Source organism: Taurulus bubalis (assembly GCF_910589615.1).
Source record: "Taurulus bubalis genome assembly, chromosome: 7".
Classification (NCBI taxonomy): domain Eukaryota; kingdom Metazoa; phylum Chordata; class Actinopteri; order Perciformes; family Cottidae; genus Taurulus; species Taurulus bubalis.
The window spans coordinates 24204405-24230197 of NC_136595.1; the positions used below are offsets into that span (position 1 = coordinate 24204405).

The 25793-nt window shown below is 44.1% G+C and overlaps 1 protein-coding gene across 1 annotated transcript; it reads right to left on the reverse strand.

The window, feature by feature from the left end:
- Positions 1-2471: 2471 nt before the first annotated feature.
- Positions 2472-25134, reverse strand: gatad2ab (GATA zinc finger domain containing 2Ab; the record flags this gene model as incomplete). Its single annotated transcript, XM_079221457.1, is given in 14 exon segments — positions 2472-2605; positions 2785-3007; positions 3114-3502; positions 3619-3868; positions 5126-5326; positions 5468-5584; positions 5746-5817; positions 6027-6155; positions 6241-6364; positions 10671-10979; positions 24957-25027; positions 25030-25053; positions 25056-25106; positions 25108-25134. Coding segments are annotated over 14 exon segments (2121 nt in total).
- Between the last annotated feature and the right edge of the window lie 659 nt (positions 25135-25793).

The window sequence follows — 25793 nt, forward strand, 5'->3', positions numbered from 1 at the left end:
AGAGCAGAAAAAAATCCAAACGAAAAAAAAACAAACAAACACTTCTCATACATCGTTTTCTTTTCCATTCGGGCCGCACTGCATTTGTTTGTTTTTTTGTTTTGTTTATGCAGCGGCCCGACCCCAAACATAACGGAATGGTGATATTGACAAAACAGCAGCAGGCAGTAGTCAGGACAGCACAGGGTTACACTTAGCGGGGCACAGAATGAAGGGCTCGCGGTCCAGATCGCTTATTTGGCATCCACAAGACGCGGGGCGGCTACCTTCTGCCTGTCGGGAATGTACAGACAACCTGGAAGAGCTGCGATGCTACTTAGAGACAGAAACACACACAAAATCTGGAGCAATTTTAAATTAAATTTCGCGTGCTCTCATTTCTATCAGCGCCTGCGGCATCGTTGCGCCATCCTAAATGATACCCCAGATACCCCCCTCAGCTGATGCCCAGCTACCCGATGCAGTGCACCATCTTTCAGTGTGGAGCCTGATGATAATAATAATAATAATAATACTCATACTAATACAGGACACAGATCCGTCAGAGCACCACATCACAGATGAATTATGAAATCAAAAGTGAGGCAACAGGGCAGCAAGACTCCAGGTTTGTAATTACAGAGTGACGAGAACAACACCACTATTGTTTCCATGTTTGTTAAACCAGTTTTAAAAAAAAGAAAAAACAGAATATTGAGGGTAAAATAACTGCTGGGATGATCAGAATCTTGTGTCAAATTTGCAGTTATGTTCTTTTTCCAATTTTCTTCTATCGTCGAGACACTTTCCATCAAAAAGAGCCTCGGACAGAAATTAAAGACAGAACATTGTGAATAAAATAACTATGAGCAGTTAGGATTCCCCTGTTTATTGTGGGGCATAATGTGCGTCACTAGCTTATCCTGTACTGCTGCAACCTGATAAAAATGCTCATGTGAAAGGCATAGATAGCTCAATTCAAGGACCCGACATAAACCATACACACCTTAATGTTAAAGACTAAGAAGTTTCATGTCATTTGTTGCTATAGGGGTTTTTGCATAACTACATTCTGAAAGCTGTCCAGCTTCTCTAAGACCGATCGGGAGGTGAGCGGGAGCCACTGGACGCACGAGAGAGTTTAAGTGGAGATCCATTCAAACTTAGGGCATAAGCGTATATCTTTACTAACATGACCCTATAAATAAACCCAGAGACAGTTTGTCTATAGAAGAAAAATAATGCACCACAATCTATGACTAAAAGCAAAAACAATGTCAAAATATGACATTCCTTACACCCTCACACTAGATATTTATATCCGGAGAGGGTTCAAATAAACTAGACGCCTTCTAGCAGAAGGGATTCCATTTGGGCTCCACTAGTTCTTTGGAAGGTTTTTTTTTCCATTTCTTTTTTTTTTTTTTATTTATTTCCTTTTTTTTCTTTTACAATATTCAATACGAATAGTCCTCGGAAACATACGCTCCGTGTCTTTACATGAGTTAGTGAAACCTTAATCTTTATTCTTCCTCTTCATCTTAGAAAAAACAAAGTATTTAAAAGTAGGCCACAACATGGAACCCAGCAGATGTAAAACCACCTCAACAGTAACATTAGCCTGTAAATTCAGACCTCGACAAGAGGCCACTTCCAAAGTATCAGGGAGCACAATATTCCAAACACAGTATATGACTTACAGATGAAAAGACATAAATCCTAACACTCAGCCATACAAAATAATCCAACACACATCAACTTCTCTACTATACACACCGTGGGTTAGAGAGAAGAGGAAGTCTGTGTGCAGATAGAGATCATTTTTAGTCCTTTTTTTTGTTTGCTTTCTCCATTTTAAATCGTTTTTGCAAAGCTGAAGCAGTTATTATTTCGCGGATGGTCCTCGAGGCTCAACCACGATGCCTGTGGCGAGGTCTTCGGTTAAGTTCGGTTCGGCCGCCACAGTCGGTGGGGGGCCTCGAGTCTGACCGGCTCAGACTGGAGAGGGGAAGGACGTAAGGCGAAGATTTGAATGTGTGTAATTGGTGATTATTATGTTTGTTGGGTTTTTTCCCCCAGCCTAATCCAGAGGCAGGGGAAGCTTGGGGATTATTTGTCTTGGTGCAACACAGAGGCTGAACCAATTTACATGGAGGGAGGGAGAGGCCACATCGCTGGAGAAGTTTGTAAAACTGTATGAGCCCGTGTAAACCCCAACCCTCACCAAAAAGGTACCCGAATACATATTCCTTGTTCTGGATCTCGAGAGCCTCGAGCTGTCGCGGCACAGCTCCACTTGAAGGACTCGGGTAAGAATGATGGTAGCAGAAATATCTTGGGAGCTGAAGAAAAAAGAAACTACGCTGATTCTCCCCAGCACGATTTTGGCCAGAGGCAGAGTCCATAGAACGGATTAGAGTGATCATGAGAATGGCTGTTATTGATATTAGGAGGGGTAATAGTTATGATGTCAGTGGGAGAGTAAGATTGCATTATTTCCATGTGTTGGCTGCTTGGGAGATAGAACGGGATGGAATCATGTCCAGCAGGTACTCCCGCTGGCGCTCGACAGCGGAGGTGGTCTTGTGGGCGGACAAGCTGGGGTTCACGTAGGCCATGGTCACACCTGGGAGGAGACAAACGCACCGGGGGTCAAGCTGGTTTACATTCATTCAATGATGAGTCGTAAGACGGCAAGAAGTTGGCATTGAATTTACCTGCTGGAATTGTATTTTGAGGATAGAAAAAAAGAAAATTCATTCATTCTAAAAATCCAAAAAGGGGAGAAAAAACGCGGTTATCTACCTGTGTTGCCGGTCTGCTTCCTCCAGGCAGCCACGTTGCCCTGGTTACTGCTGCCGGCGCTGACCTTTGCCCCCTGGTGCAGCGGGCGTGCCGCAGCATGCTTGCTTGCCCGGCTGCCCAGCGCCGCAGCCGCCGCCATCGCGCTCTGCAGCTGAGAGGAGGAGGTGAACGAGTGGGTCACGCCGCGGGAGCTCATCGACTGGATGTTGTGTGACAGGTGGCTCTGTGACAGGAGAGACATGATGAGTGTTAATAAACGTGCACATGCTTTTATGACTTTATAAACCAGGCTTGGTTCATCACCAACACGATCAAAAGGCCACGCTGACCTGCTTGTGGGAGTGGTGGGCAGACGCGGATCGGTGCTGCATAGCAGCCCTGACATGCTTGTACTGCTGGGACACCAGCACCTCACTCTTGGACAGTGATGGAGAGGAGGTGGATTTAGAGAGAGAGGAGGAAGATGAAGCCGCCTGCTGGAGGATACGCTGTTCAATCTCCTGCTCCTGTTGCAGTGCCTTCACAAAGGCCGCCTTCAGCCGGTTGGTGTGCTCGGCCTTCAGGGCCTTCTTCTGATTGGACGACATGCATTGGTCACAGAGGACGATCCCGGCCTTCTCCTTTCTCCAGCGGGAGGTAAAGTCTGTCTTACACTGGGCGCAGGTGTACGGCTCTTTGGGAATGGAGCCGGCGATGGCAGCTGACGGGCCCAGATTAACTATTTGGAAAACGGAAAGCTACTTTAGACTCGACGTAAACATGCATAGTACACCATATCCACAACTGTACGACAACATCTCCAACTCGGCTAACAAAGTGAAAAGATCCACCCACCCCTGCCGTGCATCTCCAGAAGCTTTTGCACCACCTCCTCCAGCCCCAACAAGTAGATGAACTCATTATTGGCTGCTGAAGGCAGGAAGTTGAACTCCGGGGCAGGAGGTTTGGGTGGAGGGATCTCCAGCAGCGTCTTCTCCAGCTGCTTACGCAGCGCGAGCTTAGCAGCCGCCTGCCGGCTGGCCGGGGAGTCATTGATGTTCGAGTTGGGCGACACTGAAGAGCCTTTGAGGCCGGTTGGAGAGGCCTGGACACGGACAGAAAAACACTTGAGCAACGACTCATGAGGCAGTAACTTCACACGATATCTGTTGACCACGATAGCGGTCCTCAAGTGTCCACAACAACAGATTGATATTCAATTATGCAACGGCCTTTATGAATTATTTTTATTTTGCGGTACATTCAGTCTCGACTCTTTTTCTGCTGCTTTCTCTTTGCTTCACCGCATTGTTGTGGCTTTTCAAAGAAAGGACAACATACTGGCAAACATCTCATTTTGGGTTATTGTGGTTTAATAAAATGTAATTTATGGGGCTGCGGAGATTGCTGCTAGACCGCCCCTTTAACACAGGAGCGGGTGGGAGAGTAAACAGTTTTTAACTAAACCTGCTAACCCCTGCTCCCCACCCTCCACTACAGGACTAATTCCCTTGCAGTTTCTCCAATTTTCTTTTTTTTTTGATTGTTTGCTTTGCTTGCTCCATTGTCTTTCTATATTTTTGTTTGTATTCTGTTCGTATCTGTCAAGCATCTTTGAGCATCTGGAAAAGCGCTATATAAATTAAAAGGTATTATTATTATTAAAGGGGAAATTTAGTTTTTGAAAAGGCTAAACGGCAATAAATATGGATTGAACATTGTTTCAATACATTTGGACTTTTAGACTGAGACGAGGCCCTGCGTTTCTCACTGTGTGGTGTGTGTTTAAGGTGAAAGCTGGTGGACTATTGCAAACAATGTTGCTGTGGGTGATTAATATTAAAAACTTGAATGTCAACGTTATGAATGCATCTTCAACCTGTTCGATAGAGCCCTAGGTAGCCGTAACTGCAGCCAGATAGTCCACCGCTCTCGTTTGCAAAAATAAGGCAAAAAAAAAAAAAAAGGAGAGCCGGAGAACATGAACAAAGTTGCACGATAAAAAAGACGGAACTAAAGACGAAAACAGCACAAAGCTCTCATCTTAAAACTCACCACCCAAAAGAATACGCAAATGTGATTTATTGATCTCCGCAGGCCCCTTGTGTTCAAGAGCACTTTCTCCCCACTCATGAATATCTATGGACTGAAGGGGCATATGATAATAATGCATAATACCCATATCTATGTGCGCCTCTCTCTCTTCAGATTGTTCTAGATGATGAGTTTGTATAGCATGTGTAGAGCTCACTGTTATGGCTGATCATAGCATCCTAGCAATAGAGTAGCTAGAGTTGCTATGAAAAGGAACATTTCCCAAATATTTCTCCAGCTGAGTGTGTTTGTTTGTTTGCATCTTCACCTGAGGGATGTTGACCATCACATTACTGTTGGCCACATTAGCCACCCGGATGAGTCCCTGCTGAATGATCCTCTGGCCCTGGATCTGGACATGGGGCACAGAAGCCCTGGGAGCCAGCAAGAGTGGCGGGGGCCCTGAACCGCTGTGCTGATGCTGTTGCTGGCGTAGACTGGCTATCTGCTGGGGAGTCACCGCGATGGGCTAATGGGAGCGCACACACACACACACACGAGCAAAAGAGAAAGACAAAGTGAGAGTTTAACAAAGAGCTCTTCATATCTAAACTTCACCAGATGAGTAACACTTTTAAATGTGGGCGGGTTCAGAGCCCCTCACACTAACCTGGGCCCCTCTGACCAGGGGTGGCATGACAATCTGGGAGTTGTGTTTGGACGGCATGTGTTGCCCACCCCGCACCAAAGGAGGAGGGATCACCGTGCCTGAGCTTCGACCCATCACCTGTAAACACAACATACGCCAGCCTTGTTAACATCGAGCTGCAAAAGCATTGCATTCTTGCATACTCTGTATGAGCTACAATGATAAATTGCGTCCCATATCAACGCCAGGCTCGACAATACAAGTCGTGGCGTGACAATCTACCAAAATGTAGTAACTACCTGGAGGGGTCCTTTGCTTGATGTGATGCTTCCTCTCACCAGAGGAGGAGGAGTGACCACAGAGCCAGTCGACTAGACATGAACGGGGTACAGCATTAGTCCATAAAGTTACATGTACTTTATGAATAAGCAGAAATGTTTAGAATTCTACATTAAAGTTACATAAAGTATTGCACTATGAATAGCAGCTATACGTTCAGAAAACCCTCCGATGCATCCATCAGCTCCAACAAAACATATAGAAGACAATAAACACTCATCTTCCGTTTTTTTTTTTTTACCTTCTGTACAGATTCTTTCTGAATCTGGCTCTGTCGTAGCTTCTTGAGCAGCACCAGCTTGGCCTCTTGGAGTCTCAGTTCCTCCTGCAGCTGTTTGATGATGCTCTCCCTCTCCTCAGGAGAGCTCTTCTACAGACACCAAAAAGGAGACTTAGCAGACATACATCTACAATAATGCTGTGTTGTATGCAACGTCTACACGCCGTTTTCTTACCATAAGTTTATCGGTGTCAGTCTTCGAGAAGCAGTGGCCGTTCATGAGAGGACTGGATGGCTCATTGTCGGACAACACAATCACATCATCTGGCGACGCCGGCTGCCGCTCACTTTTAATGTCACTGAGGGGAGAGAACAACTATATTGACCATGTGTTTCATCATTCAATATTTAACACTGCAATCCCTGCAGCTACCATGATCTGCAACCAGCTTGTAGTTTTGTTTTACATCCAGTAGATGGCAGTATATACTAATGACTTTGTCAGCCCCTGTTGTAGTGGAAATGTGTACTGGGACACACAAGACAAGAACCAAGAGATCAATAATGGAGTAATGGCGGCAGGGGAAGATCGCAGCCACCCATTATCTCCAGCGAAAGGTAGCGTCAACGAACAGCCATCCTGATCTCCCCCTTCCAATAGACACAGCAAAGTCAGTCACAAAACAAAAAAGGGGCAAATCAACTGCATTTTTGTTTTGTTTTTTACAGGAGGAAAAGACTTAAAGCCTTTGATAAAATGTTAAGTGGCTTATCCTGAGGACTCGGGAGAACAAAGGGCGGCTAGTGGCGAGCTACGTATGCATCAATCTGGGAAGGGGTGGCGGTCGGAAGTAAAGGGTGGTTGTAATGTTACAGCTCCGTGGACCGTGGCGGAGGAATAAATCTGCCACCATCACAGCGGGGCTCCTGTCAGGTCCTGTGGGTCGGAGCGTAGGAAAATAGAAACCCCGAGTGGTAAGGAGAACTTGTGGAAGGTGAGGTATGGTAGGGAGTGAGATATAGGATAATATGCAAGAAGTCATAATGTGAAGTTATGCACGCAAAACAGGCAAGTTATATAATTGTTCTGCCGCTGTCGAGCGCAAGTCCCAAGGGCTTCGAGCTTAGGCCCAGTTTATCACCCAGACAGGGCCTCACCCCTCCCCTACCTTCGTGGTGAGGCCTGTGGCCTAGCCGGATCGGCACAGCCTGGGCCTCAGCTCTGCCCTCCCTCCCAGCTGCCGACACCAAAGTCACAAGCTGAGCAGAGCGGAGGTCCGCTGGAGACACTGGAGAGGGTGACAGTGAGGGGGGAGGGGAATACATGGCCAGGAGCCAACCTATTGTGTACACTCTCACTCACTCAGTCACTACTTCACACACACACACACCCCTCCCCCAACTGCTACTTGCTTACTTGTTCATCTTTTATACTCCAACTCACTGACTCAGTTCTTCACACTTTTGCATGCTCCAGTCTTTGGACACATTTCTCTGCTCCTTCCTCACAACAGCTGTCCAACAGCTCCCCTCAACAGAGAATGCACACTCTGTTCAAAAAGACCAACTATATGCCAATAACCACTTCCTGGAAAGAACATCCTTGATACGTTTCAAACTCCTTGAAAAGCCTCCGATGCACCGTAAAGCGCTGCACAGGGCATCAGCAAGTATGCGAGTCCATGCACCGACCCGCCGTCACGTTATCACATCATCTATCAGATCATTTACATTACACAGGAACAACGCGTGTCACTTGCTACCTGAACCGTACTGCACATGTGCAAACCGTACGCCTGTGGTTCAACACTCTTGTGCATCCTATTTTTGACCCCAGATAAAGCTACAATGTGGAAAGAAAATCCGTGTTGAACTCTGTCAGGAGGAGAGACGGTTAACTTCAGCATCACAGTCCAGCGTGGTTAAACAAAGTATGTTTTGATACTATAAATAAATATACACTTTCATCTCTAGTTTCAGTCAAACTCAGAAAGAGCTGAAGCCAGAACAGACAGCGGTTTGTTTTCCTCCCGTTTACATTCCTTACATACGACATGATAAACTACGTCAAACAAGAGCAGCATCAGAGAGGAATGAAGAGCTTCATCCTCTTTCACAAAACAAAAACTTAGTGGCTCAGTCTCCTAGACAAAATGACCGGGACTAGCCTTTGATGGTTGCTACTACTCTATATAGAACAGCTTACACAAGCATCACAACACACAGCAGCGTGGTTATGTAAGGCCCAGAATCTCTGCATGCCTCCCCAGTCGTAGCTTCCCACTGACCTGACTATAGGATTGCTGAATCAGTCATTATTAGGTGCAGTGGGACTCTCCGTTCAAAATGCAACGAAACACTGAGAGCCATTTTTAACTATGTGAGCCTCTCAGCGTAAATGAAACAGCTGGGCTACAAAACGTACACAAAGCATGCAAACTGCCACAGAAGGGATTAACGCTTCTTCTTAGTAACACTCTTTATACATAAACCCCATGAACACATGTTCCAAGCGTGTATGCAAGGTTGCATGCATTGCGTGTTGTCGATGGGCGAACCGAGTCCTCTGCAAACTACAATAAGGCAATCACTTTAGCAGCGAGCAAGCACGCAAACACATGCCGAGGGTTAAACAGGGGTCAAAGGTGACACCTCAAACGGGGTCAACACGCTCTGAGATGAATCACCTCTCTGTTCCACTTTAACTGCCATCACATCAGAGCGCGTATATCTATCGGCCTACCAAACACGTCACGTGACATCAGGCATTTCTCTGTGTGGTCATGTGACACGCCCACCACCCCCTCCTTCCTCCAATTGCTCCTTCCAATGTGGAAACCATAGCAACGGCCAGTTGGAACCAGTTTGTGACACGTAGCCTTCATTTTGTGTGAAGTGCGAGGCAGAGTTCAGGTGCTGCTGTGGGAGAAAATGGAGCCCAGGGCTCAGGAGCCTCAAACTTTTCAAAATGGGGGCAGGCTGCCGACGACCACACAGCGACTTCCTGTCAGACCACTTGCTGGTGCAAAGTTAAAGAAACCCGAAACTCCAGTAGACACATCTCTACGCACGACCATGCACTGTGCTTGCATGCAAAGTGTGAAATCCAAGGCCTGCAATCTTTAAGAAGTTTTCAAACGACCTCAAACACGCAAAAATGCAGAGAAAGATGAAAAATGAAAAAAATGTGACAGACGGGCCGGGCCAATATCAGATGGAGTGTTTGTGTGAACTAATATAAATTACAGGTAAAAGCCATTAACTAAAAAGTAAAGAAAACTTTAATTTCAGTGGGAACAGTGTTGTTAGTCACCCAAAGTTTGGTGTCAGTTTGGTTGCATCAATTCTCAGGACAGATCTGAGGCGTTAATCAGTTAACTGATCGAACTATCGGTGGTGTAATTTGTTAATGTTCATCATGGTGAACACATGTAGGTAGAGGCCAAACAACACCAGCATCCTTTGTGCCACCTTCCTGATGTTTGGAAACTTGGCTTCGCATACAACTCATCCAGTTAAAGGGAGTTGAACTTCTCCTTGAAGACGGAGTCACACTGAAGATCAGTCAGCTCCAATTGAAACTCCTGCTGCGCTGTTCCATAGTCTTGTGACCGGGGACATGACACCAGCTGAAGTGACTATTTTCCTCGGTTCATTATACCGAGGAAAATAACTCTGGATTCAGCGGTTAGTTAATTTTACAACTTTAAAAACAGATTTTTTTTTAATAAGGGCTATTAGAGTGTTCGAACTGGGGAGTGGGATCAACTGAAACGCCGGGTATTGCAGGAAAAAGGCAAAATTAATGCTGTTGTGGTGGTGGGGCGTGGTTAGGCTCAGCTGCAGAGGGGACAGAGTGGATCAGGGGACGGGGCTGGAAAGAAGTGTAATTAACCTCAGCTGCAACAGATGTTTTGATTGTGTATCTCCCCAATATATACCCGAGTAGTAGGGGAGAACGGATGGAGAGCGTGAGCGGGAATCGCAGCCCGATACACCAGCAGAAAGCACGGCACGCACAGCTGGTGCGCTCGGAGGCGCGGCAGGAGAGCGCACACACAAACAGCCTAGAATAGCACTGAGCATTAAATAAACAGTAAGAAACCTCGATTCTGGTCTGTTGCCGTCATTGTGCTTCGGGAAACTAAAGTCGGTAACGGAGAAGCGTTACAGCGGGCTTTACTATAATTTGAACAATTTTGTAGCCCAGCAGTGTACGGGCCCGCAGGCCGTAGTTTGCCATAACTGCTTTAACCCATGTGATGATCAAACATCAGTTTAGCGTAACCAAACAGAAGAACAGCAGCAAACTATTCTTTGCATATTATACCCTCACAGACAAACTATTTAGTAAGCAAATTATGTGTATTTTGGCCAGCTGGAAATACTTAGGAAAGGTTTGTTGTGATAATTGTGGGCCTCTGACTCTGCAGCACTGAGTCCCAGTGTACAGGAATAGATGTCACTGCTTTAAGGTAAAGTGTTTCTAGCATTCCTTTCAGTGTTGTTCACAGACTAATTACTTTGACAATAAAATGTAAACTACATTATGTTTCCTATGAGCAACAAGCTGTGAAGCACCGCTGATATTACGGAAAGAGTTCAAAACGCAAAAACAGCCCCGCGGTTCAATCAATCCCCTGTGCTCCCTTTTCCTCGCCTCACCTTTTGGATGTGCTCATGTCAACGGGCTCGTCTCCAGTCTGCACCTCCACCTTGATGGTGGCCTTCACCTCCCCAGTTTTCAGGATGCTGGCTGCTACCTTAGCAGCATGCTCGCTCTTCTGCATGACGCCCTCAGCTCCGGGTCCCACCAGGTCCAGGGGAGCTTCGGCTGCGTCGCCCGTCTCCAGCTTAACCCGTTTACTGTCCATGTCGTCCAGGGGCTCCGGGGGAGCTGTGTGGTCCTTCTCCAGAGCCCGCTTCTGGCTGCGCGTTAGACGCACTGCCTCCTCTGACATGGCTGCGCTCACCCTGGAGAGAGGGGATGGTTGGAAACAGTTACACACTGTGTACACACAATAGATGGATATACATAAATAAAGGTTCACTGCTACTATAGGAGCTGTACTACTGAAGTAGAAGTTTTACCGAGTGGAGCAAAAAGTGCTGGTTTCACCAGAGCAACTCTGAAAATAATTACTTATTTCTGCTTTACACTGTTTAGGTTTCTACAAGTTTTGAGAGTTCCCGGGTAGAACTGCCTCTCGCCTTCAGCTTTTAGAGTGTTTTTTCATATCAACCCTGTAGTAATATGTCAATGTTGTGCTACTGCAAAGTTTGGGAGGGCAGTAAATGAGCTACAAAATCAAGTGTCCTATCTAGTTATACTTCCTTCCACAGTCACTACATCTAAGCATCAGTAGCGTGGGTAACGCTGACTGAGAACTTTGTGCTGGAAGCCACAATGTGCATCCTTATGGACACAGGCAGCCACAATAATGTCGCATCAATTAGTTTAGCTGCCATGTTGACAGCTGTGTGTTTGCCTGGCACACGCCATCAGAGTTTCAGCCAGTGTATTGCAAGTTAGGCATGACGCTAGCGAGCGTTTCCTGTCCAGAGATATAGAGTGAGTGAGTGGGAGGGTGTGTATGACGTCAGAAGGAACGTTATAGCTGTGAACGAGGCAGTGCAGGGTGTGTACAGTTTATGTGTTGGTGAATAAATGCTTCAACTCCTCAAGACCCACACCAAGCTCCCACGTTTTGACAGCCAGCCACCTGCTGATTCAAGTGAAGTTATCCATGAAGGTGGATGAGCTTTTCTACTTTGAATGACTAGGAGCTCCTCGTCATTTAGGGTCCAGCTTTTATTTTAAAAATTCAAATATTTTCTTTAGCCGGTTAACTGGGAGCATCAATCAACATTTGCATTATCTGTTAACGATTAATTATCAATACACCTGCAGTAGAGGATACCCAGAAATCCGACAAATTGTGACGCAAACTCTTACCCTGACTGAGGAAAGATAGGGACCCCTGTGTCTGCAGTGTGGAGCATCAAGAGCACAGAAACATATAGCTACCTCAACTTAATTTAAAATGGAGTACAGCGAGAGGCTGCATTTGTGTTGGACGTTACAGAGTGACTGAGGAAGCTAAAAGACATCTACAATATCACACAAGTGAAGATGCCATTTACTTAAAACAAAACCCTCTCCATCAGTTCCACCTATTGTATATGAATATAAGAGTCTTCTCTTTGAGTACTTTTAAGAATCATATTTTATTCCACCCGCTGCCATTACATTAAACCAAAGGACTACTGTTGTGGAACCAAACCGTCACAGTTGTGTGATTATATGAAATATGAAGTAGAAGCAGTGCCACCATAAAAACAAAAATGAAAATAAAGATGTCTGCATGGCATTTGTTTCACCCAGATATCCACTGGATTCACAAAACAAACCTGGTTAGTGAGTCCATCTACTGCAAGTAACCTCGGAAATAATCCTAAATAAAAAGTATTGTTTTCGGGTCATCTACAATAACATGCGGCTGCCAGCGCCCCAGATGCTGACCCAAATCTCACTCCGTACAGTAACGGCAGAGGATAGAGAGAGACACATTACACAGCAGAAAAATAGCACTCAACAACAGTCACAAAAAGCAAACCAATGTAGGACACACACTCATTACGGAAAAGGCAGTCTCTCTTGAAAAAACATTTTGTAATAATAGTTATAAAAAACGGGGGGGGGGGATGAGGGCATCACAAAAAACATCTGATGCGGTAACCGAACTGATGATTTGGGCTGAAACAAAAAAGGTGAATATACACATATACGCCATATTGTGCATCTGATTTTAGAGCGCCGACTCAAGGTCTTCCTCGTCCCACGTGACATCATCACAGCTCCACATGACCATATCCCAAGATTCCATGAGAAACATAAAGCGCTTGCCTGAAAACCGGTTCAGACCGGACTCCGAATGAGAGACGGCACAGGTTTAACCCCTGGAGAGACAGAGTGGCAGAGGGGCGGGAGAATGGGAGGCCGCAGGCACGTCCCACGCGGGGAGGGGAGGAAGAGGAGGAGAAGATGACGTCATCTTCGGACATTCCAAAACATGTCTACCAAATCACCGACATGACTAACGTCTGTTGCAATCAGTCAACATGGCGCAAGAATCTGGTTGCCCGTCTTTCATGATCTTCTTAAAAATATATCTCAAGACGTTTTCTCTGATCTTTTAAGGCTTAACAGATCATAAAAGCCAAGTGAAAGGTCATAATTCACCTTAGGAACCTAATGTATACAAATCTCCCACTACTCTCGTCTGTGAAGCAAAGCGTTGAAGAGAACTGCAAAGTAAGATGGCAAAAAACAGCTTTTCAGCAATTTCAATAACCAGCTGTCTGCAGTGAAGTTGCAGTTTGTTCCAACACTACACATCTGTGAATTCAGCAAAGTTTTTATATTTTTTTCTTCCACTGAGATAAGACACAGGCATCCTTGACACTTTGCAACATATTGAGTTAAGAGGTGCTAAGCCGAACCAAAACATCCAAAAATAAAGAAGCTACACAGTGAAAACATTCAGGTCTGTGTTTGCACACGAGCCGAAAAGGCTTTCTCCTCTGGTGCACAACAAGGACAGATGTGCCCTGCTGTACCATCCCTGGACACAAAGGCCATCTATCTGCCAGAGATGACAGTGGGTGGTTATGTCTGCATACCCGTGCACCACACACCCACCCCCACACACACAGCTTCAGAAACCGCACTTTCCTCTGTAAGATTGTAGCAAAAGAGCGTGCACGTTGTTCAGGCTGCAACGGTGAGCCAGTGAACCGCGGCGGGGACAAAATGACGGAAACCCTTTGGGACGACGCAGGGGCGATGAGATCTGCAACGTTACTAGGACGGCCGCGGTTGCTAGTTTCAGGTCCGGAGTCACGTGGCTTCCTTTGTCCCAGAAGAGACGGATGGCATCATGACTCCGATGGTTCATGTGCTGGGAGGCACTGCTGCTAAGCAACAAGGGCGGAAGCCAAATTAAATTGTTGTCCGTGCATATGTTGTGATCACGAGCGTTATGTGCACACTCGAGACCGAGGGATGTGTGTACTAGTTTTCTTTGTTGCGTCACATTTTTTTCTTTCGTAAGCATTGCCCACTTTTTCTTTTCTTCTCGTCAAGATTATGCAGCAGGTGGATTTAGGCTGAAGTTACACTTTAAGCTTATTGTACATCAGGAATTTGTATATAAAGCATATATAAGCAGAAAATATCCATAATCAGTGCTTGTAGCATCCCTGCTGCAGAGCGCCATCCATCCAGCGTGCAAAACCAAATATAACTGACACTACAATCTCACAAACAAGCCTGACTCGTCCACCAGGACCTACTGCTGCCCCAAACCTTGCTGTGTGGGACTCAACCACGCAGCGTAGCAGTGTTGCCGATTAACATCCACAATTGTTGATCAGAGGTCAACTTTCATTTCATACCATTGAGCCAGCTAGCCTCGTCACATTACAGTTCTTTGATTTACACATGGCAATCGAGGCCAGGTTCAGATTACAGGAATAAAAACATTTTTAAAAAGCTGACTAATTTTTAAATAAGGTTAATAAATGATCAGCTCACGAAACGAGAACACGTGATCCTTTTCCTGTTGATTTTGTAAGAGCGTCTTATCTTATCTGCATGGCGTGCTTCCAGTTTACGGGAGGAAATTCAGGCATCTCGAGTTCAAAGAAGCTGAACCCTGAGTAGATACGTCACCAAAAGCATCTGCGTCGTGTTGGCGACACATGCACACAGAAACTCTCTACACACAGGGCTCAACAATAACTTTTAAAAGTGGTTGCCAGGCCCGGAAACCAGGCATCACTTTTTTGGTTGCTGAAACTGAAAATACGGTTGCCATTTTTAGTCACCTTATATTTTAAGTAATTGAAATGCTTTGCAGGTATGTGACATTTTAATAATGAAAATGTGATGTCATGTGTAGGTTATACATGTTTTTTCATCGAGCACAAAAGATGGCAGGATACTTCGGTTGGGTTCATCTGGTTAAATGTGCACATTTGTTTGTGATGTTGATGGTTAAAGGACGTGCAGCGTCGTCTGGTTCTGGTTGTTAAATATCACTAATGCAACAAATGTTTAAAACAACATCTTGGGGTGGGAGGAGGGATTGTTTGCTGTTGTTTGTCAAGTTATAAAGTGGTTGCCACCGAATCAAAACCTCATTAAGATGCATCACTTTGACATACAAATGCATTCCCAAAGTACAACGGCAACGAAAATGGCGAGAGGACGAGAAAGAGAGTAGGAGGAGACAGCCAGTGATTAGTGATCCGTGTCTGTTCCTCTCAGGAGACTATGGAGGAGGAGTACATGCATGTCCCTCTCGCATTCTTCAGAATAATAAGGCCTAAGGGCAGAGCAGATCCAACATCAAAACAAAAGACGGGGGAGTTTGTACTGCCCATTCAAATTAATCCAAGAAAAACAATACGAATAATCTTCCTTTCCAACGCAGTAACTGCCACAAAGCAGACCGGCTCAAAATCAATGCACTTAATACATTGCGATTTCTCCGCATGCAAACATTAGGCTTAGTGAAATAAGGTGTACGCAGAATTTACCCCAACGCGATGTGCAGTGCAGCAGGAAAAGATGCACTTGGCTGAAAAGCAAATGGAAATCGTGTGACCTCGACTGACACCACAGGTTTTATTCTATTGTGTCCAGTAGTTCATAGAGAGCCGATCAATGGCGAAGCGTCTTCCCCCTCGAGGTAGCATGCTCGGCTCTCATCTCCAACACTGTAATGATCTCCCCACTGGGACTGGACTCAGCCAGCCAAACACATTAACAGCCATTTTAAGAATACTGAGGCTTTTCAACTGGGTCCTCAGGGTTCAATGAGAGAGGAAACAACAATTATATTGTCCAATAAAAGCAATACAAGTATGGATTATTATTACCCAATAAAAAAAAAAAGGCAATGAGTCGACTTGGTTTCTTGCGAACCTGGCCCTCGCAATATTGAATTAGCTAAAAGTGCCAATTTTCTCACGAGCATATATGACGAGGCGATGATTAGCTTAAATTCAATGTGATTATTTACTACTCGTCGCCATAAAGGTCACTTCTACTGCCCTAATCGTGATTTATGCTACTTATGAAATATATTTCTTCAACTACAAAATCGTTTCAGGCTATCAAAGAGAAAAGCTTTTTTCCCCCCCTTTGGGACATAGCCTGATTAGAAGAAAAATAAAATCTGACTACCTATGCTAATCTGTTCTCACCAAACTAGGAGTGGGGGCAGGGTGGTGCCATAGTTGGGGGAGGGAGAAGGGTGCAGAGCACATGTGGTTAGCTGAGCCATAATCAAACTGTACCCAAGTGAAAAATACTCTTCCTTGTCTTCTCTCTCCCTCACTTGCTCACTCCTTCGTCCTTCCCTCTACCCCTCCCTGCCTCACACACTCCCCTCCTCCTCCTCAGTGGTTCTGTTGTAGGCTCGGCCTGCCCAGAGTGTGTGTGTGTGTGTGTGTGTGTGTGTTTGCTCCTACTGGTTGTGTCCCGAACGCCAAGGGTTAAGCCCCTGCCATTTTAACGCCACTGACAGATCAGACCATTAGGGTGTTACCTAACAAAATGGAAGCCTTTAACCCTGAATCTGCCAGGCTGCCTGTGTGTGTGTTATGTGTGTGTATGAGCGAGTGAGCGAGAGAGAGCCCGGGCCACACAGAGTGTATGTATGTGTGCGCATGTCTCCACCTGGATTCTCCCTCAGCAACGTGACAACGACACCAGTAGCGAGCAGGAAGTGCAAACCAGGCTTTTGTAGGCGAGCACTGAAGAATGCATGACCATACGGCCACATTAAAACGTACATGGCTGTGGCTGTTTTTAGAACCCACCGACGTACTTGTTAATGTACCGTTACAACATAAGGAACTGACTAGAGGTGGAGTTCACGGTTCATCGTTCAGTATGTCACTCGATTTTGGGGTCACGGTTCGGTTATCGGTGCGATGGGAAAAGCAAAAATGTTAACGTTAAGTTTTTCCTATTTCCTTTAAGAAATGTAAACATTCAACAAAGGCTTATTCGCCCTTATTCTTACAGTAACAGACAGACACTCAAAATCTGGCATACTATCAATAATATATGTAGTAAAAGCTGATGATAATTAAACTGGGCTAACTGACACGCATGCTTCAGCGCTGCGACAGCTGATCATCAGTTTATAGCCAACAACTGGTGCGCTGGCAAAACATTACGGTTAACTCCGCTCTAGACTTTTCTGTTCGCGCATGCGAATAGTTGACAAACAGCTGTTTGGGTGACATGGCATACCGAAAGGATGGTGCATACCGAAAAGAACGGTTTGTGACGAACACACAAAACCGTTCCACCCATAGTGCTAACGCACAAATAAAAAGAAAAAGCACACATCATTCCCACATCTTTCAGGATTTTGGTAACCACGAATAGCCAAATATGTGCAATGCATAAAAGCCTTCGGTGAGTCATTGAACAGAACGTCATTTACTGACTGTCAAATGACAAAGAATGTCTAGATTATGACGTTCTTAAGCACCCTAAGATCTCAAATCTACTGTCTCCAGTAGTTTTCAGCCAAAAACCAATAGACACACTTTAAACCGCAGATGTTTACTTGCTATAATAAAAAGGAAGAGCAAAATGTTTGCAAAAATCCTAGACAGGGATAATCTCCAATTTCAGCCAAATTGCTTCCAAATGGTTACTCCATAATCCTATAAAACCAGAAGCCCATACCCACATGCAGACTGGAGGGCCAGGACACAAGCAGACTGCTATCAGATTACATTTCGCAGAAATGGATGGTAGCAGGAAGTGACCAGAGTAGGGAGAGAGAGAGAGAGAGAGAGAGAGAGAGAGAGAGAGAGAGAGAGAGAGAGAGAGAGAGAGAGAGAGAGAGAGAGAAAAAGAACGAGATTAAAGGGTGAAAAGAAATACTGTGTACCCGACAGGACAACTGAGCACATCAGCATTGCACATTGCTGCAGAACACAACTGGGTAATGTGGGTCGCTTTGCACATCTTTTTTTGTTAATTTAGAAATCATAACTTTCAGGAAATCTTCTTCAGTAATGGTGCAGAAACATTGCGTGTAGAACCGACATCCATGAGACTTCAGATATGATTAATTAATTTAGGAAAAAAAACTGATTTCAGATGCACAACCTAGTAGTAATTGCAAATTAAAACTGAGGTAGGCAGGTCGATTTTTGGCGTTATTGGGAAACAAATTCCATAATAACCTTTCAGCATATTGTAATTATTTTTCTGGAAAAGGCAAAAACGAAAAGTAAAACATTGAAAATACAACTCTCCACCCCCTCTGTCTTAAACTCTTCCCACAAGACGAGCACATGCTTCACCATCCTTCATGCAGTAACTATTGATTCCTTTCAAACCATCTTGATCATGACCGTGATCCCTTTGCCCGTATATAGAGGCAATGCTATGAAAACTACGGTCCCGTTGTCTTTGCTTGCAGGCCTGTAAAGCCCTTTGAGACGACGTACTGGGATTTGAGGCTCTAGCGAGATACAATATCGGCAAAGCAGCTTTGAGCTCACACAGACGGCTCGGCTATTAGAGAGATGGAGAGAAAATGATGCTCATACACAATGAACTGCGTGTATTCAGTCTGTAGACGAGTATTCTTTTTCATGACGATCAAAGCCAAACCGAGTGGTGATTGCTCTACAAATTAGCATGCCTTTTCTACTAGCATCACGACTGCCATGAATATTTAAGCTTTTGGTCGCACCTGTTAATAACTATGAGCCACGTCCCACACAAAAATGGGTGTGGCCGTTAAGTTTCTGTTGTGCTTGTTACCACACGCAACAGTGATATCATAAGTGTATCAACACAATTCCTCCACATTAAAATTCCATTCTTAATTTTGACACTTTTTTTTAAAACATCCATTAGAGCAACATGAACGTCGGAGTTAATTAGATCCGCCGACACATTTAGAAAGGAAATAAGTCACTTTTAAAAAAGCTGGATCGCCTGTTACTCCCAGTCATTTCCTTTTTCTAAAATAGTGGTGAAGAACAGCAGAAGCAAATGCCAGGAGTTGAGTTTCCAATTTAAACAAAACGATGATTGGCGTGTTAACTGCACGCTGAATTAATCAGAGAGTACAGGGACAAATTGCCTCCCAACATACCATAAAACCGGTTGCTGACCAACTTCTTAAATTGTCCAGCTTAGTGTTAACGCCACATAAAATGCATCAGGGCTACATTACATCATTTACAGCAAACTTCACAGATACGGATCTCTGGTCCAACTACAAAGTTTTTACAGGGAACATTTTTTTTTTGTAACCCAAGTCATATTCCTCTAAAAGGCCACAGGATATGGGCCAATGATGAACTCGTCCAACAGATTTAGGGGCAGTGGGAATGACAGGAATGATAATCAGGTCATTTGTTTTCCTCTGTAGAGTGACGTGGCGGAAGACAATCAATGCAGTGTGACGAACACTTCACAGCACCTTGGCACAAAGACTACCATTTCAGGACTTTTATTGTTGTACCCTTGTTCATCTCACGTGACACTATAAACTTATAAACGTCACCCGATTCTTCACCCTGGCCATGTCTAAACACGCCCACAATAGACCATTTTACAGCTGACGTCATCAAAAAAACATGTGCGTGCATGTTGGCAAAGAAACAACCATTTTGCCTCAGCCATCCACAAGACTGAGCAAGCTTTAAATATTGAATTAAAAACTTTCACCAGCATCAAAACGTTATGATCAACGAGTCACCGTGTTAACTGGCATTTCAGTTGAATGAGTCTGTGTGCTCGTAGTAATTTACATACAAGATTGCATTTAAAACTGATGAAACTACTTGCACAAGGACACTGTTTTGTTCGTGCACGGAGGACACAGATCTGGAAGATCAATTTGTTCACGATCTTTGGTGGTTAATGCCCTTGTATAGCTTGAGGGGCTACTGCGCTCCGCCATACTTCCGTGACAAACCGAGTGCACACATCGAGGTACGTCATCGTTGCTTGCAGACTGTAAAAGGGTCTAGAGCTGTGCTTTTACAAACACGTTCTGTACACTTTCAACCCAAGAAACGGATTACTTTGCTAATCATGAACATTGGTTCGGTGAAGTTAACCCTTGTTTTGATGACATGGAGGTCAGGCATGACCGTGCACTGATACATGTTCACACAAAACAGGCATGTGGCACGGAGTCAGGCAGGGAAGTTTGTCCCTTGTTGGACACATGCCTTGATGCTGCATGTATCCAAGTTGCCCGTTGCTGTGCTGAGAGTTGCCATGTCAGCACTGACAACACAGTGGAAGCAATTGTTACAGGCAGATTAACAAAAGATTTAACTTTAGAAATGAATATACTGTAATATCAGGCAATACTGGCCATGTGGATTGTCACACTAAAATACTAGTGGAACCAAAATGTTTAGAGATATATAGCTAGAGAAGTGGCCGGTCAGTCAGAGGTAAGTAGGTGGCGGTCTAGCAGCCATCCAGCACTTGGTTAAGCCCCTGGCAATGCATGCAACTGTAGCCAGTGTGTTGAATTAATATGATTTTCTTCAAGAAATGTTGCTATGCCATACAGCTTCGCACCGAGGGGAATACAAAACAGAGGTTATGCATTTAGATGTGTTTTTACAAATGTCAAGTAGGGATGGGAATACATGTTTAACCAGCTACTTGTGCTGGGAAGAAGAGAGTCCACAATACTTGTGGCAGCTAGCCTGGTAATATTTGTACCTGCTGAGTATCATTTTTGTCTGATTCCCTTTCTACTATATTAACCACTGTGAAATGAAAACTGAAAAATTATCGCACACTCTTTTCCCCTGTCTAGTCTTCTCATACACTACATGTTATTTAAAATAGTCACAATAAAACATTTACGCTGCATTTCTCTACTCCATCTAATCTTCCCCTACTACTTGAACCTATGCAGGGCAATCTCTTTACAACAAATACCACTTCTTACTATTTATTCAAGGGCCAATTCATTTTAAGCCATATGTCCCACCTGGTCAACAGGTGGCTATTTATAGAAATAATACCACAAGCCTTCCACAACGATGCATGTCTAGTCAGAACCAGGGGGCATTTATTCATTGGACATTGGCCACACAAATAGCAGAGCTACTGTCCAGATGAAAAGTGTCAAGTATGGACGTACGGGGAGGCTAGATGCTGGTTTTAACTATAAGCATGTTGGTTTGTAGTGAACCTAAAAGTTGATATGTGGTTAGCATCATTAAAAAGAAAGCCCAGCTCATCACCCCAAACATACCTCTCACCGTCTCAGACAGGTTGGTCACACTGTAAACACACATGCTTCAGTCAATATGAAGTCCAACAGGATAAACAAGAAACCGTTCAGTCAGCCAAACCTTGGAGAATTGCTCTCCTCAAGCTCCATGAATCGCCCAAGGCTTTCTGGGTGGGACCCTGTGGTCGACGAAACTACTCCTGTCCTCTGGTATTTGATGCAACAAACAACGAAACTGACGGAACAGGAAGTTCTCAAAAAGACATTCAGACCATCAAAACATTCAGATCTAAAAATAACTATATAGATCTGCAGAGTTGGAACACATCGAACTTTAAGGTACTTCTGATGAGTTTGAAAATTGTAATCGGGCACACCCCTTCATACCCATATGCTCTCCTTAAACCTTTTATTCCATCCTGTGCGCTCTGCTTTCAGAAACCAGGGCTACCATCTTGCCCAGCGTCAAAAAGAAGACAGCGGTCGATGAGAATACTGTAAACCTTCTGAAAGCCACTGCATCTTTCTTACCGCCTGGTTGTTGTTGCTGTCCCACCAGCATCCAAGCTGTCTGCCTCTCTTTCTCTCCACCTCTCCTTATTTTCTGCACTTTGTCCTTGTTTTTCACCCAGAATTTTCTGTACTGGACCATTTGCTATCCTGGGACCTCTCTTTCCCTCTCCTGGCTGTCGTTGCCTCATTCCAGATGTTTTGGATCTGGATCTTTATCCTCCAGGGGATTCAGCATCCTCTCTAGTCTCTCTCTATCCCTCTCCCGTGTGCATAACGTATGTCTCTATCCGTCTATAAGCTTGTGTACTTTCTCATAGTTGTGTGAATCGTGTGCTTGTGCTTTGCATGTCTGTCACTTTCAAACCTTTAGGAAAGGGGAGTAATTCAAAAAGGGGTTAGGGACTTAGTTCAGTGTAGCATTCAGCATGTAACAAAACAAAAGCCAACTACTCCCTAGATAATGGATCATTTTTCACTTTTGCAGCTTTTTGGATTAACAACAAGTAATTACCACTGTTTCAAAAAACCTAAAAAGAATCTTAGTCATTATTTTCCAGAAGACATCACTACAGCTTAATTCGGGCCGTATATTCTTATGTACAACAATAGTCCCTCGACTGTCATCCGCGATAGCTGGTCGATTTTGGAGCGCCTTCGAGGTTGACCCAGCATTTCCTGTTAACATTTTCACAATGACTGGGCTCACACTCAACCAGGCCCTAACTGCCGTGTTAAAAATATGTCATACAGTGAGCTACACAGATACTACTATGATAACGCAACAGAAAGACTGGGATGGGAGCAAAAAGAGTTATGCCAAACTACCCAGCAGAGAGGTATCAGCAGTATGAGGTGTAATTACTGTGTCTTATTAGAATAGGACAGAATCATAGAACGACATTGTGTGTGTGTGAGGGGGGATACACCATCATTCACTGTTGGGTCATGGTTGTGCAAAACAGATGTGTTTTTTTTAAAACATCCCACGTTCATAACTTGTATGTAAACAGGTGACAACAAAACAACGTTGTGAATAAATCTTGATTTTTGGTCTTTCTCTTTTAGATATATTGAAAGTAACATAAATTGGATGCAAAAACTCAATATTCATAACCACTGCTCAACAAAAGAAAGAGTTAGAACTCAGCAACACTGACAAACTTTTGCAGCTAGATACAATTCCAGGAGGAAGTATCTTCAAAGACTATATATATATATATATATATATATATATATATATATATATATATATATATATATATATATATATATATATATATATATATATATACACACATATACAACCATAACAATGGCAACATTGAGCAAGGTGCCTTTGAATCTGTTGGACACAAGCAAAAACAACAACCTAGTGGGAGATGGAAAATACAGATGTGTTATCAAAACGTTTCAGCCTTGATACAGCAGAATAAAGAGTGGATCTCGAGTCATGCCTGTCTGGTCACATCACTCGCGGTAGGGTTTTTCATAAGAGGCACCCCTCCTCAGGCTAATCCATGACCCATCATAAAATGTAAAGCGACATGTGTCCCCCAACACTAGCCAAGGATGCAAACTGTCTACTTGATCTTAAAAGAAGGGCATTCGTTCAGCAGAGGTAGGGATATACACACTGCTGTATGTCATCCTAAACACACCTCAAAAGACAGGTGAATATAAAAACGGACTTGAACGGACCACTCAACAACAACATGACCCAAAGGTCGTAGCTATAGATGTGTGAATGCCTAAAAGAAAAGAAAAACTAAAATGCTAAGCCCCAACAGTCACTACCAGTTTTAATAATTCAGATATATCTCACAATTACCATACAATTATGAGATCACACGAATCCCTTTAAATGCTTGACTCCGACCGGAAATGAAGGTATGGTTGTTAGCATGCCCTTAGACTTGAGCACAAGACACCTCATTAAAAGCATAAAGTGGTGAATTTGAGCTCAGTTACAAAAACATTGGTGTTCTGGTGCGAAACGCAAAGCATGCGTTTGGTTGTGTATAGTCTGGCGTGGGTGATCGATACAACCCCGCCGAGGACAGACAGACACACACCCTGACGGAGAGGCACCACCGTCCACCATTACGCCTCCATAAAAAAGGGCTTTTCACGGTTGAGCTAATCTGACAAAGTTGTGAGATCAATGGCTCATGAGGCACATAATCACAGACATCCACGGCTCAGACCGGTCGGTTTAGCAACAACCGACGATGATACTATAACGTCCATAAACCTTCGTGACTCCCAACGTTACACCCCCAACAAATAATATACCTCTTATTTCTCAACTAACCCATCAACAACAACAAGCTATCCCATGCTAACGTTAACTTGGCTCGCCAACAACAACCTGTCCGTCTGTCCGTCTACAAAAAAAACGAGTGGCTAACTAACGCGAGCTAATAGCCCATTGTAGTGACAAATGGTCTGGGAGATTACAGGAAAAGTCGCCGGAACACTGGAGCGTATTGTCTTTTAGTTTGTGTATTGTGATGTTTTATCGCCGATGGCACTGCGTGTCCCAAATAGCGATACACGACAAGACAATGAAACCGACCCCATCTCAACGAGCCGCTAGCTTAAGTGGTAAAACGGCTAGCTAGCTAAGCTAAGCTAGCTCCCTGGACACTCGCGTGCCCGGACAGACAGCCTTTTGAATTTATTCACAAATAACCAAACGTGGATTTACAAACAGAACCACGACGAGTTTTTTTTGCAGCTGCATTGTGGGTAAATATAAGTAACAAACTTATGTTTGCAGCCGAATTGTGGATAAATATAAATAACAAACTTACATTATACCGTACTAGTGGTGCATCCCGATGTAAGTTTTACCGGGAGGGGGGAGTTTGTTTTAAATATTCCTCGACTTTTGCGGGCCGTTGGTTCTCGGCAGCTGGCTCGGTGGGTGTGTGTGCGTGCGTGTAGCAGAGCGACACACAAAACTGTTACCTTGCGCGTGAGCTAAAGCTACGCTAGCTAGCTTAACTTGACGCTAGCCGTGCTAACGCCGATAGGGGAAAAAAACTTCACGTCGCCGTAATCATTTTAATTGGAAATTTAAATATTGGATTAGTTAATGTTGTAATGAAATTCGTGATACTTACGAAGTCTAGGAGGAGCTTGACCGAGTTTCCCCCCCCCACACTTGGGATTTTTCAGATGTTTTGATGTTAGTGTTGCGCTGGCTTCGGTGTAAAAAAAAAATCCCGGGGATCCCCTCTCTTCTGTCCGCTGCCACTCCGGTTGATAATGTAATGAGCCACCACAGGCGGCGTCATGCTGCGTTCATACACACCTCGGAAATGTTAAGTTCCCAGAGACGGAAGGGAAACGCTGCGTTTGGAAGTAGACGGGGAGGATAGTAAAAAAAAACGGGGACAGGGCAACTACTGATTGAAAGAGAAGCTTGTATAGACAAATACACACCACAATGTAATGATATGACTAGAAGCTGTTAGTGTAGGCTACTCGTTGCTCATTACATGCGTTGTGTGGAAATGATGTGCGTGCTTGTGACAGAAAGTATGCTGCTAGGCCTACTCCAAAAATAAAAAATAACTTATTCAAATAATTCATTATTATTAATTATGTTCTATATAATAGTAGCTAGGCTTGGTTAGTTTATCCAAATTGCCACTTTCAAAAAAAACTTACTTAAAAAAATAAAGTCATACCAATTTTACCTTTTTAGTCATTGTAGATGTTTCACTTTCTATAACTGATCACATAGTCAATCACACATATTTGAATTCCTGCATTTAGGTGCTTTACAATCCATATGATTCACCTTAGTTTCAGAACATCTGTTTGTATGTTATATGTCATACGGATGTGTGTACTTTTCACATACAGTACTTTGTATGCCTTGAGGTATTCTTATGTGCACACATATCACATATGTACATATGTACATGTAGGCAATTGTTACGCCGCTACA